Source organism: Patiria miniata, unplaced genomic scaffold (assembly GCF_015706575.1).
Source record: "Patiria miniata isolate m_02_andy unplaced genomic scaffold, ASM1570657v1 HiC_scaffold_27, whole genome shotgun sequence".
In the NCBI taxonomy this organism is placed as follows: Eukaryota; Metazoa; Echinodermata; class Asteroidea; order Valvatida; family Asterinidae; genus Patiria; species Patiria miniata.
In genome coordinates this window covers 4,329,444-4,344,348 of record NW_024037066.1, presented here as the reverse complement: position 1 = coordinate 4,344,348, position 14,905 = coordinate 4,329,444, and the positions used below count along the sequence as shown (strand labels likewise).

Below are 14,905 nucleotides of genomic sequence, written 5' to 3'. Positions count from 1 at the left end.
TCTGAACGAATATGTATAACAATTAAATAGTGAATCTCCGTTCATATAATAAATCATTAGTATGTTGTATGCTTATGCTTTCACCGATAAGCCCCAAAAATATAGTCTCCGGTTTCTGGTATGCGTGCGCGTCGCCATAGCCATGCGCGTCGGCAAAATGAAAAAGTTTTTTTTTCAATAAAAGATTATGTCTCAAAACCGCCAAACTCACTGGTTTGACTGGAATCCTGCTGCTGCACAATTTTAACGTGTTTTTAGATGGGGGTTATGATCGAGAATAAGCTTTATGTGGCCTCTCTGGACTCCATTATTTGCACTAAGTTTAGTCGGGCACCATTTGCAGTCATCAGCCGACATTTGAAGCAAAAAAAAAACAGGTAAAAAAAAAAAGCCGCGTCGTCGCACCACTTTTTGGGCAAGCTCCGTACCAGAAACCGGAGACTTGTTTTTGGCCTAAGAGAGGAGCGTTTGGACAAGGTTCGAGCTTGTAACAGTGATCAAAATAGTACACATAATAAATGTACCAAAAATGGTACACGGGAGAAACATTCCCATAGACTTGTGCACAAGGCACCCATAACCACAAGATACTACTCATCCTAAACTTTCCGGTAGTTCTAGAAATGGTATTTAAAGCATTTGTGAGGCGACATTAATTGTCTCCCTAATGACCAGTATTTCCCTAATAAAATAATTTATTTGTCTCCCTAACTACCATTCAATATAACTCTAATAACTTAATTGTCATTTATCTGTGTTAGGAGAGTGGCTACAATCATTTAGTTTAAAAAAAGGTTTTCTTCCTTTTCGAATTGGGTACGAATAGCACCATGGACATCGCCTGTGTGCCTTCTGGTGATCAAGAAACAACCCTATATACCAGTCAATATTATTGGTTAGTTCGTGTCGTGTCAGCATCAAAGAATTAAGTACCCACCTTCGATAGCTGCTGCAACACAAGCCCCAACCACAAGAAGCAGGATGAAGTACTTCATGGTGATACTGGAATAGAGAAGCTCAACTGAACCTTCTTGGTAGAAACTATACCACGCAAACAAGGGCAGATAGTAGCAACGTAAAGCCAGCTCCGGTTGGGCACACCAGAGAAATCGACGTGCTTATATGCTTTTTCTAGCCCATGCTGCCCGTGGGTGGGCGATGTGAAGGACTGTTATACATCACTCGACGACAAATATTAGTAAAGACTCAGCTAGTGTGTCAACTTTTGAAATGTTGTTGAGGAGGCCTACACCCGCATTTTTGATAATTATTTTACAAAACGGGAAAATTATTTCGCCGTTTTCATACTACATGTAGTAGTTAAGATCAGATAATTAATCGTGGTTGAATGATTACAATCCTGTAACGAACGTAAAGTCACAATTTAGAATTTAATGGGCGCATAAACACTTAAACATGAATTACGCGCCATATTCTAAGCCAAGAACTAAATTAAAATCCGTCGATGCTTTTAGTTTTTAGTGCTGCTGTTTTTTCTACCACTTGTGAGTTGACTTCGTGGGAGTAATTTCCGCCCTGTTCTTTGAGATAATGGATTTTTTTTTAGGAATACAAAGAAATATATGCTAAATTTGGATGACGCCAGCCTGGACAATGCTGGAATCGCTTTCGATCGACGTTTTTCCTGCTCCTTGGATTTTTTCCAATGAGGCCAATTCTGCAGCGTATCCAGCGTTTGGTTGCGAGACTATACCTCTAGGGCGACATTCAACTATTTGTCTTAGAATTGAATGCACTTACAATACAAAACTGGTATACTAGTACCCTTTGTTTGGAAATTTACTTAAATTTACTTTTATAAGTCGGAACAACAAATGCGGATCCAATGAGTGATTGGGGCTTCGACCCCCCCCCCCCGTCTGATCATCACACAATGTAAAAAGAATCAAAATTTGACTTAATTAACTCCTTTAATAAACTCCATCACTCACTACATCTTGATTCACTAGGCCTACTTTAAGCCTCGTTGCCCTGAGGAATTCCTGATCCGCCATGCACTGAGCAAACTACACAGAAAAGTACCTCTGCTAAAACAAGTTGCTCTGTACCATGGTACCCTGGTTGTACTTTCACTTTTGTCCAATTAGACTTGAAATCAAGTCAGTAATTGTTCGCGGGTTTAGTTCGCCCGCCACGCAGCGCATACCGCATACAGCATTTTAGCATGTAGCGTGCGGTCATGTCACTAACATGCGGGGACGGTCGGTGCAATACGGTGAGATACCAATTACCTAGACATGTCGAGGCCAGCAAACGATAATAATTATACGATATACAACGATGTGCTAGTAAATGTCGGGGCGACAGACAAAAAATGACTGCATAGTGACTTGTCCTCAAGTCTATTGCCCAATGAACTACCCAATGAACTATTAAACGACCGACGTGAACTTTAATTGATCACTGCACGCGAACGATCTTCGCAGACTGACATGAAGTGCCAAATGAGGTTTTCCCCTACCGTTTATATTCAGACATCATTTTCGATTTGTTGAAGTGGTCCTTTTTATTATTTTGCTGGTATAATTTGTGTCGAGAACACGCCCCTGGCGACTGCCTGACGGGCGCTGATAATTGCATGTGATATTCAAGAGAAACCTAACAACAAAAACATTAGTCTGATTACCAGACCAAAAGATTTGACTACTTTGGCAAATCTTGTCCATGTAGTCAGAATCTTTAGCAATTGCAATTCATGTATGAGCTCCGTGCGCTACCAAAAGAGGGCGCCCTTTTACCTAACAACGACGCCCCATGGGCGGGACATTTCACTGGTTGACGCGCAGTGGCCGCGCTTCGCGACAAATGAATTGCAGTCAGGTAAGATGGCGTCAGTCGGTCACCCCCAACTGTATTTCCTTTGCCGGTGAGGGGGGTACTTGTGAACGGAGCGGACAGATACCAGGCAAAATATCGTGCGGTTTTATTAGTTAACACTAGCATAGCTGATTACTGCGTAGTATGTGCACTCTTTACGTCATTCTTTTTTTCCGCAGGTTCATTTTGGATCCCCAGAACTGGGGAATCAGTAATTTATCACATGCATGACTGTAATTATCTGTAGATAGTCTCGAACCTCCGTGAGCATGGAAACAGAAAAGGCTTTAAAAAAAAACTTGCAAAAAAGTGACCATAGCTATTAGTTTAGTCCGGTGTGTGAACATTGCACTGGAGCCAGTGGCGTGCATCTTGGGTTTAGCGTGGTGGTGGCGGGGCGCACTTGATGGCGGAATGCAGCACTGAAAGTGCTCTTACATGGAACAAGAAATAAAGGGAAACCTAAAGATGTGATGACAATGGACTGATTATTGGGGTCATGGTGCAGTGGTGATGAAGTATTGAAAAGTGAAAGGAAGAGGCGATGAAGGGTGGGATAGGGTGTAGTTGGTTTGGAAAGGAAATTTAAGGACAAATGTAGAACCAGATATGGAGGATACAGGTGAAAAGAAAGACAGGGTTTCTCCAAAATACCAGCACATTCTATCCAATTACAATCGGACGGCACTAGAAACATTTCCTGGTGTAGTTTGTGTCCACATATGAAAATATATTTTAGTGTTAGAAAAAAAGTCTAATTATTCAGTTATTCATTTACTTTGTGAGTTTGATGGATCGAGCTGTTTAAACATTTCTGTCCAATTTCGGGTTATTTGATCTACGTCAGAATAAACAAGCAAGACATGAATTTGGTAAACCCCGGAAATAAAGAAAAATAATTACCATTGTTATGTTTCATCTCTGAAACAATTTCTAATTTCAACAAAAGTAAACATTTGGACTAACATCAGGTAACTCCTTTTTCCGCCCTGAGGTATAATTGCAGGTAGTGCCCATCACCTCCACAAACATGTCCCAGCAAATCACGCGTTTTTTTGGTCGCAAAGTTTCCCTTTGCAGCTGAAGTCTATAAAAGGCCGATAGTTAACTCTAGTTCGCAACCATACGGCTACATCACTACGACGGTCACTTGCTACAGTTGATTCGACGTAGAGGTTCTGCTACATCATCATCATCATCATGAATCTCTTCATGGTTCTCATGCTTGGAGCCTGTGCTGCAGTTGCTCTGGCAGGTTGGTTGCCTATCTCAGTTTCTGATTCCGAGTTCTCACATTATTTTTTGTATTGACTGTGTATTGTTTATCTGTCAGTGAGCCCCCCTCCACCCCCTCCGTCGCCAAACATATAACCCCTGGAGCACAGCCCCTTTTTGCAGAAGTAAACTGTAGCGATTTTTATTTGCGCCGAAATGCATGAAACAGAAACTCCGTTAGAAAAATCACCTTACATAAGGGATGGGGCAGCGTGGGATGCCCGAGGGTGGGGGCATTTGACACACAGGTGTATGACACACAATAAAGTTGAACTGCATTTCAAGGGTTCTATTGCTCGTTTTGTTTTCCACTGAACCTCATACTCACTTTCAGTAAAATTATACTCCAGTGGTGAAGAGTCCATCGCATCGTGAGTAAAACTCTGTTGCGTGTTTCTTTCCATTTATACTTCAGGTCCTCATGCCAATGCTGCCCCTCCAGCCAACGATGGTATAGAAGTCCTGACAGGAGGGAAGATTGAAGAGGACGATTTCGAAGGGGACGATTTCGATGTGTGAGTCCACTTTGTTGTATTTGTTCAAATCTGTTTACAAAGATATGATTTGTTTTAAATTTTCTGCGAGAACCCTCCTATCTCACTCTTATTGTGTAGAGCAATGAATGAGTGCCCTAAATTCACAGATAATACTAGATATTGGGTAACGATGTAAAATTAATGTAAAAAACGATCCATGAATTTACAATGATTGCACGATGCAGTGCTACAAGAAAGCAACACTGACAAATTGCCTGGGTTGAATTTACCCAAGCAAGGGTAGAAACTGCAACTACCCAAAATTGGGTTGTTCTGTAACCAATTGTTTGGGTTAGAATTTCCGTTGAATTCAACCAAACGTTCTGGTCATACAAGACCAAGTAAATTTGGTATTGTATGACCACAGGTTTTGGTTGAATTTAACAGAAATTCTAACCCAAACAATAATAGAATAACCCAATTTTGGGTAGTTGCAGTTTTCACCCTTTCTTGGGTGAAATTAACCCGGGCAATTTTTGAGTGAACAAGAACAAATGACGCAGAACCAATTCCTCGAGTCCCTGCGAAATCTTCTAACATCGCCGCTGATGCATGCTGAAAAAAATGGTGAATTTCAAATTGGCACTGAAAGCGAGGGCCTTAGTGCTGTCTTTTGTTGAAAGGATTTAAACAGAAAAGGTCCTTAATGTCATACAATGGCTTAGCACTGAGAGCCTCGGTTTCGATTCCAATTTGCAATTCGTCTATCCAATAGACCCCTTCCACTGCGCGACCTCGCTGGTGGCAGCATTGCCATTTAAATTTAATGACAGTGCACGCAAAAACAGTCTACTCACGTGCATCACACAAGAGCAAACACCTGCCCCCACATGTGACGTCACATGCAAAGGCCATTATACATCAATTCAGACACTGAAATTTGCTTCGGGCGATTGACAATAACTTCATTACTAAGGCATATGGTCCCAGTTCACACAAAACAAGCCTGACAAATTTTTAAGTAAGTGCATCAAGAAAATGTCACTAAAAAACCGGACAGCATTTGTATTCACCGAAAATGTGATTCTATCGGTCTAATTGCACTTTCCCTGTTTTTTTTCTAACCCCACAGTAAGAACAAAAACCAATACTACAGCAGAAGTGGACCACGGTTCCGTGTGTGTGGGACAACTACCCACAGTTGGTCGTCGTTCGTATGCCACCCGTCCGGCCTGATTCATCACAAACGGGACAACGACGGTAAAGAACCTTCTGGTCAAATGTTGTGCTCTATTCGTTCTTCTTCTGTCCCGTATGCTGATTTTGGGCGCAACTCACAGTATGACAGGGCAACTTTGGAATTGAAATAGAAATTCAGAATATGGACTTGATTTTTGTTCTATTTCCACTAAATTTACAGCATTCACAGAGCTAAAACTTCATCAGGTTAGTTATTAGGCATCCATTTTTGGATTTTAAGCACTTTTATTGCTTCAAACGAGAACAAAATGCACAAACTACAAAATCTCCTCGACCTTGAAATCCCACATCTTGGGGTTGGAAAAGATGCTGCATCCGTAACCAGCCTATAGAAGAGCCCTCTCTCGGTCACAACTTGCCAACGTTAATTATGATTGTCGTCTCCATTTTATTTCATATAAAACTAGAGTTTCTGTCAGCGGGAGAGGCCAACACTTTCCTGATGAGTGAGGGCGTCGGCAAGCGCGGCATGCACGAGGAATGTTGTCACGAGGGATGCTGGTGGGAAGAGATGCTCGAGCACTGCTAGGATCAGGAAAAAGACGGCCAAGACACGGGTCAAGTTGGGTTTTGAGACCCACTGAAACGCTCATCAGATTTTTGTTTTTTTTGCTCCGATCAAAATAGTGTGCGTTTGGTCACCGATAAATTTAGTTGAATAACATTACTGCAACTTGTAGATGCTTTCTTAAAGCCTGCCTCAATTTCAAGTGCTTAGTACCGCCTTTCAAAATCTTTATCGTGTATTCTTAGTTTACTTCCAATGAGTAATACGAAGCATTGATGTTTTATACCAATTGCGCTCGATATCAATAGAAAGAACCACATGCGCCCAGTTATCAGAAGTTTTCAACGCAAAAAGGAAAAAAAATGGTTTTTTCTGCTTTGACCAGCAACCAGTTTGGTTCCGTAGTAATAATAATTCTACCACATACTATAAAAGGGCGACACTTCCCATTGACTTTTCAATGACCCCAACCCCAATTATACCTTATCCTACCCGTACGAAACTCCATATTTGAGGGTTTCTCCTCCCAAGTAAAATTTTTCAGCCATTTGCGACAACAAAATAATTCCTTTTCCAAATTGTATGTTAAAACAATAGGGCGATACCAAATCGCCACCCTATAATGATTTGTGTTGCCCTCATTTAGAAAAGTCAAGCACAAAGTGTCGCCCTAACAAAGTGAGGGTAATAAGTTAGATGACAACTCGAGGACTCCCGGAGTATTCACATTGTAACGGAAAAGTTTAAAATAATGTGTTATCATAATTAACATGTATCATAATGATTGACAATTTCTCTGACAATCCCAAACTGAAGATTTCAATCAAATAAAACTGTAGAGAAGTAGAAGCGCAAATAAAAATTAGTGGTTTTAAGTGTGGTTCTTTTTTCATTGGGGAAAAACACTATTTACATGATGAGTATAAATAATTATCTCTTTTCATTGAAGTAACTAAAGAGGGGGGGGGGCACGGGAGAACAAAGGTAGGGGACACTGGTCTCATGCCCCTTAGTGTAATGCTACCCGCCGACCACGGACCGTTCAGGTTCTCCCTCTAGGTTACTAGGTTACAATTCTGAGGGGTATCCGGGGGTGTACAAATTGCAAGGGGGTACTTAAAGTCAATTGATATACACTTTTGTTCAATTAAAGTTTCGAAATGGGTGGCACCCGGAGGCACGCACTCACCCTCCCCCCCCCCCCCCCCCCCCGACCCCTCCACCACCCCCGTGGTTACGTTATTGGATCTGCTCCAATAGACTTCTATCATGCTGCCACCATTTCAGTCATGTTCCAGTATCTAATAAGTACTGAATGATAATGTGTTTTGTGCAAAAAGGAACCAGACTATTTTTCCCTTCTAGTCTCGCTTTGGTGACGTTGATTTGAATGGGGGGGGGGGGGGAATCAAGATGGCTGCAACATGGTAATGGTCTATCTAGCACTCAACGGAAACTCTAATCATGGTATAGGACACCTTCATGATGATTTAAGCATTATGGTTTGCGCGCTGCAGTGCTATTTTCTCAGTGGCTTTCACTCAGAATCAGTGGCGTTACTATAACTAGGATAAAGGGGGACGCAGCAAGGTCAATTTGATTGGGGGGGGGGGGGGTGCCAAACATTTCTTGAGAAAGGCACGTGTACATCCGTGCTGAAACGTATACACTTTTTTTTCGCCGGACACTTGGCCTCCGTAAAATCAAATAGTTGGGAGGGGGGGGGGGGGGGCTGGGACTGGTATCATCCGTCGATGTAGGCGATGTTCAAAACCGAAAATTATGCACACTGAAAGACAATATATGGTGTTTTTCAGGGCGATACATGCGCGAATACTGTATAAACAAAAAGCCACCCGTAACGGCCGATGACACAAAAAGGCACGATTTTTTTTTCAAAATGGGCACTCATAAAAAGTGCACTTGTCAACAAACGAAGGGCACTTTTTACAAGTATTGGGTGGGGCACAGGGGAAAGAGGACAATGACTTATCGTTGAGCACAGGAACCACTCGGTACCACAATAATGGGAAGCTTCACAACGGGGAATAGAGATGGATGGCGGAATGCTTCGCTAAAAGTATCTTACCTGGATCAAGAAATATGAGAATATAAGACAATAAGCTTGAGAAAAAAACGGGATATGGGAAACCTAGAGATGTGATGACAATGAATTGATTATTGGGGGCATGGTGCAGTGGTGATGAAATATTGAAAAAGTGAAAGGAAGAGGCGAGGAAGGGTGGGAAAGGGTATGGTTAGGTTGACAAGGAAAGTTAAGGACAAATGCAAAACCAGAAATGGAGGATGCAGGTAAAAAGAAAGCCAGGGCTACTCCAAAATACCAGCACATTCTATCCAATTACAATCAGACAGCACTAGAAACATTTCCTGGTATAGTGGGTCCACATATGAAAATGTCAATCAAGTGTTTGAACAATTTGTGATTACCCAGGTACGTAAAGAGATAAATGTTCCTTGTATTGAGCTGTTTCGGCATTTTCTGTCCAATTTCAGGTTATTTGATCTACGTTAGAATAAACAACCAAGACGGGAATTTAGTAAACACCGGAAACAAAAAAATAATTACCATTGTTATGTTTTATCACTGAAACCTGTTTTATTTTCAACAAAAGTAAACATTTTGAACAAAATTAGGCTCACTCCTTTTTCTGCCCTGAGGTAAAATTGCGGGTATGCTTTCATCACCTCTGCAAACACGTTTCCGATCGACAAACAACTTTAACCGGGGTCTTCTTTGGTCGCAATTTCCCTTTGAAGCTGAAATCTATATAAGGCCGATATTTAGCTCTAGTTTGCAACCATACGGCTGCATCACTTCCACCGTCACTTGCTACAGTTGATTCGAAGTTCTCCAGAGCTTTTGCTACATCATCATCATCATCATCATGAATCTCTTCATGGTTCTTTTGCTTGGAGCCTGTGCTGCAGTTGCTCTGGCAGGTTGGTCATATAATTATCCTTTTCTGATTCTGAGTTCTCGCATGTTAAGGTATTTGTTTATAGATAAGGATGTGTTACAGAAGAAATTTGAGTTGACGTCATAGTGACGTCATCGCGTGATTTTATAAAGATTTCCGACATTTTGAAGATTATCGCCATATATCTCACGAACCCAACATGCTAATTCAAAAATGTGTTTGTAATAGGGTTTGTTTGGTCACAGATATTTGCACAAAAAAATGTAACAAATGTGTAACGCCTTCATACCATGACGTCTTCAAAAAGGCCTTAATAAAAACGCATATTAGGGAAGGTCTATTGTCATTAACTGGGTGGCAAGGTAGACAGCGTTACTACATGTAGTATATTTGTATGTCAAAATCAGCTTTTGCACTTCACCGATGTATAAGCAGTGTAGACAGGGTGGACACAAACAAAACGAAACCGAGATATTATTGCTAATTGGAACAGATGTAGGGCACATGTGAATCAAAGGGAGGTATCTTCTGTTAGGGTTGAATCTCCTCTTTAGAATAACACTATCACCATGTCATTACATTCACGGTTGACTGAGCAGTGACCAATTTTATGAAAGGGTCTATTTGGAGAATTGCGCCTCTTTTCATGGTGAGATCTCTTTTTTTCGCCCATCGGCCTTCATTGGCAACACTAGCCTTTCACTCTGTGACAAATAAAAAAACACCACAAAAATAAACCACAATTGAAAAGTGGTGCAACTCTCTATATAGACCCTTTCATAAAATTGGTCACTGCTCAGTCAACCGTGAATGTAATAACGTGATCAGGGTCAAGGGCGGATCCAGGGGGGGGGGGGCCAAAGGGGGCCATGGCCCCCCCCCCCCCCCCCCCCCCAAAAAAAAAAAACGAAACCAAATTTTTTTTTTATGTGACATCGCAATAAAAACATTGGTTAAAGTGGTCAGAAATCGCCTCAGATCGCACCACAGAGCATCTAGAATCCAAGTTTTTTCGGGGCCCTTAAGCGTGCCCCGAACCCCACGCCGTAATTTTTGACCCACTTTTTGGGGGGACCACAAAATGTTTTGGCCCCCCCAAAAAAAAATTGTGTTCTGGATCCGCCCTTGATCAGGGTGTCATTTAAAAAAGGAGATTCAATACTAACAGTGGATATCTTATCTTTGATTCACATGTGCCCTACTTCTGTTCCAATTAGCAATAATATCTCGGTTTCGTTTTTTTATCAACCCATAGTGTGTAACTTCCCGTCTGCGAGTGAAAGTTGAAAAAAAATCACTGTAGTGGGACTTGAACCTACCACCTCCTGCTTTCTAGAGCAGACGTCTTACCAGTCGACCACCGAACTAACGGGATCGGTTGTCTGGTTCACATCGGGTCTTAATATTTCAATGACGTCACACCAATCATTCTGTAAAACATTGTCACATGTATAGCATGCCGTGCGCCTATTATTTCTCATAAAACTCGTGTCTGAATTTGCTGACTGATTTAGGTGCAAAATAATATGTTCATTTCTGAAGTTGTGGTGATTTGTTTTCAATATAATGAGAAAACCATTTCTTGCTCTGTTGTTCCAGTTCCAGTTCGTCTCGTTGGTGGCAGATCCAAATACCAGGGTCGTGTTGAGTTCTACTACTTAGGCCATTGGGGTACAATCTGCGATGATCACTGGAGCATTCAAGATGCTAACGTCGTCTGCCGCATGCTTGGTTTTCCAAGGGCATCGCATGCATGGAAATCTGCTCACTTCGGTCAAGGATCAGGGTACATCATACTTGACGATGTTCAATGCCGAGGATATGAATGTAGCATAGCTGAATGCCAACATCTGGGCTGGTTTACCCATAACTGTGGGCATCACGAGGACGCTGGAGTTACTTGCGGTAAGTGGCATGACAACTCCAGGTTAATGTTTGTGGGCAAATTGCAGCCGTTAAACTGCTCTTTCCTTAAGATTTTGTGGGCTTTACAGCTTACTTGAGAAATAGACTTTGTTTTTGTTCAGATTTTGTTTCTTTCCATTTTGTGTGTGACTTTAAAACCTTTGACATCATCATGGGTAACGTGGCGTCATCTTAAAGATGCATATTTTAAGGTCCTATATCTAGAGAACTATAAGATTTGCCGCAACAACTAATATGTCATGATAAATGGTGCGACTTTTCCGCAACTTTTTTTTCCGCAACCATGCAGAAAAAAAACAAAATAAATCTTAACAAAAAGAAAAGCTGTTCCCGATTTACATTTAAAATAAAAAACCACCGGACAAAAGGGAATGGTCGAGGGTGGGGGAATTTGATACAGGTGTGTGATACTCCTACTTACAACAAAAATACTTAAATGAATTCCAAGTGTTCCAGTGCTCGTTATCTTCGCTTTCAGTTAAATTATACTCCAGTGGTGAAGAGTCCATTGCATGGCAAATAAAACTTGGTTTTGTTCTGTCCTTTTATGCTTCAGTTCCCCACGCCATTGCTGCCCGCGCCCTCAACGATGATATTGAAGTCCTGACAGACGAAAAGGACAAGATTGAGGAGGACGATTTCGATTTCGATGTGTGAGTCCATTTCGTCGTTTGTTCAAAATCATGCCCACACATTTTATGATCGGTTTTAATTTGCTTTTTGGACGTGAACTTTCCGATCTTAGCCTTACTGTATATACAATAATAAATGAGAGTCCAAACTAAAGCAATCCACCAGCGATAAATAATCATTCCAGTTTGAAAAATCTAAACTGAAAGCTATGATATTCGCCGGAAATGTGATTGTATTGGTTTTAAAGGAGTACATCATTTGCAAACATTGAAAAACAAAACTACCAAATTTTTACGAAATACTTTTCTAGGATGTTGGTAAATGACAGTCTGAAGCATCCTGTAAAATTATGGCACCTGGTGTGAAGTCATTTTCAAGAAAAGTGGTATTTTTGTTTAAATTTCCAACGGTGGTCGGCCGACGACCGTTGGAAAACCTAACTATTTTTCAACTACTGCTCCAAATTTACCTTTTTTTTTCAGTCTAAATTTTGTTTGCTATTGGATACAAGTTCAGGAATGGGTGCAGGCCAGTTAGACTGGTTCCCTTACCTTTCAATTTTCCGGCATCTATAAATTGATCCATTGTATCTTCAGTGGAGTCGGGGAACCAGACTACTAGAATATTTTGTTTCTTTTGTTTTTCCAGCATTTCCGAACACAAAACTTCAAACATGTCAGTGTAACAATATTTGATCTATTATACTAACCTCTCAAATAGTTCATTTCCGAAAATTACAGCACAAGCCAATGATGTACATTCCCTTTAACTGTATTTTCTCCGGTTTTTTTTTAAATTTGATTTCTTACCAACAGAGAAAGCAAATATCAATCCTACTGTAGAAGTGGTCCACGGTTCCGTATGTGTGGGGCATATACCCACAATTGGTCAGCGAAGCTCTGCCACCCGTCCGGTCTGATGCACCACAAACGGGACAGCGACGGTAAATAAGCTCTAATTCTGGTCGATTACTGTGATTTTTTTGTTCTAATTTCAAAGATATTCAAAGTTACAAAATAGGATCTGCAAAGCATAGAAAACATAGATTCGGCGAATCAATGTTAAATTTTCCTTTAACCACGCAATTTCCTTCCACATCTTCTATACCAAGGGACCACACAATGCAAGTCGAAAGACTTTCGTGGGTTTTTCCGGGGACTTGCCGAATCACGAACATAATGGAATCAATAAAATTGTCCTCAGCACGTACGTATACGTGACATAACTTGCCCCCTTGAATCCCAACTCTATTCGTAAGCAGTATTATAGTGATGTTTCATGATTTTTTAATTCATTTTAAAAACCATCAAAGTAGATCATGGGTCCAGTTCCCACACATAATGCATGGTGCAAAGCAAAGACCCCATGATATATTACATGCACATTCAAAATTTTATTTAAAATACTCGCAAACTTTCCAAGGTGTTCGAGACAGCAACGAAACCAAAGCTTATTTCGACATCTTTCATTTTTCGTTCAATTTTTGGGTGGTTATTTAATGACTTTTGGGAGAAAATTAGCCTAAAAGTAGTCCGGTGCCTCAGCGCCATTTTGAAGAAAAAAATGATGCCTGCACTCCATTGCTATACAAAAAGGGCAATTAGACCCCAATTAAGCCGAATTTTAGGGAAATACAAGCTTGCAGTCTTGTGCAGGGCTTCCACCAATATTGCTTTACAAAACTTCATGGCCAACGGCGGGTCGTGGGGGGGGGGGGGGCCAACAGTGGCCATGGTGCAAAAAAGGCAGCCATTGCGTACACCACCCACAAACTCAACAAAAGCAATACATTTACACTTTCATTTTCAATTTGGGCGGCAAATTTTTGACCTAAATTTTCCGGAACTAAATGTTTAATTATTTTTATTGCCCCCCCCCCCCCCCCCCCAGATTGTGTTCTGGATCCGGCCTTGTTCATGGCCCACAAAATGCTCTAAAAGGGGGAAAATGAGGGCATACAAATTGTGATTTGGCCCAAGTAGGCAATTTTTGGCCTATTTTCATGGTCTGCACCCATACAAGCAGAATCATTCTCAAAGGAGAAACAATAATCAGTGAATACAAATTATCCTTCAGTTTATTTATAAGTCCTAATCTTGGAGCTGGAAAAGATGCCGTAAGCAAGCCTAGCAGCGCCCTCTCTTAGTAACAACCTGCCAACGTTTATGTCGTAATTATAATCATTGTTTTCCACTCCACTTTATTTCATGGTGAAACACACACGTATATACAGTATTGCTGTCAGCGGGAGAGGCCAACACTTTCCTGACCAGTGAGGGCGTCAACAAGCGTGGACTTCACGAGGAGTGTTGTCACGAGGGATGCTGGTGGGAGGAGATTCTCGAACACTGCTAGGAGAAAGACGGCCCAGAAACGAGTCAAGATAAGACTCTCTTGAACCATTGTCAGAATTTCGTATTTTGCTCAGATAAAAACGGTGTGCGTTTGGTTACCGATAAATTTAGTTGAAATTAACTTTACTGCATCTAGTAGATGCTTTCTGAAAGTGTGCCTCACTTTTTAACTTCTAGCGCCTTTCTAAATCTTTATCATGCATTCTTATTTTATTCCAAGGAGTAAGAGTATTGATGTATAGTCTATTCCGATTGTAATCGATATCGATAGAAAGCCTCACATGTGCCCAGTTATCAGATGTTTTCAACGCACAAAGAAAAGGCTGAACTACATGTTGGCCTGCATTGATTTCTTTACCGTTTCTCCACTTTGGTCAGCAACTAATAATTGAGCTTCGTGCTTATAACTCTAAGATCACAACTCAATGAGTTTGTGACGTAGTTATGATCATTGCTTTCTTAACTTTTTTTTCATATGAATCATACGAATCGTGCTTATAACTATAAGATCACAACTCAATGAGTATTCACAACAGAAAAGATTAATGTCATATTGTTATATACATGTATCTTATAATTAACAAGTTCTCTGTGAATCCCCAACTGAAGATTTCAATAAAAATAAATCTGTAGAGATGTAAATATGAATACATGTCAGTGGTTTTAAGTGTGGTTCTTTTTATTGCTGAGCAG

The 14,905-nt window shown here is 40.9% G+C and overlaps 2 protein-coding genes across 3 annotated transcripts in view; one reads left to right on the top strand and one right to left on the bottom strand.

The window, feature by feature from the left end:
• The window catches only part of LOC119734153 (uncharacterized histidine-rich protein DDB_G0274557-like), a 29,246-nt gene that overhangs the window by 5,681 nt on the left and 8,660 nt on the right, over window positions 1-14,905 (bottom strand). The window contains exon 2 of one of the 2 annotated variants that reach the window (XR_005272051.1): window positions 4,442-4,658. Coding sequence is in view for 1 of the 2 variants with exons in the window: in XM_038207498.1 (XP_038063426.1) it covers window positions 938-995 (58 nt within the window). In the remaining variant the exon portion in view is untranslated. Of the gene's footprint in view, window positions 1-937; window positions 1,085-4,441; window positions 4,659-14,905 lie in introns of those variants that run through there. The other variant, XM_038207498.1, reaches the window with a different exon arrangement.
• On the top strand, window positions 3,926-7,056 carry LOC119734152. Its single transcript, XM_038207497.1, has 4 exons — window positions 3,926-4,093; window positions 4,529-4,628; window positions 5,722-5,849; window positions 6,257-7,056. Exons 1-4 carry the CDS (start codon window positions 4,039-4,041, stop codon window positions 6,376-6,378), a joined length of 405 nt encoding a protein of 134 aa, XP_038063425.1. The 5' UTR covers window positions 3,926-4,038; the 3' UTR covers window positions 6,379-7,056.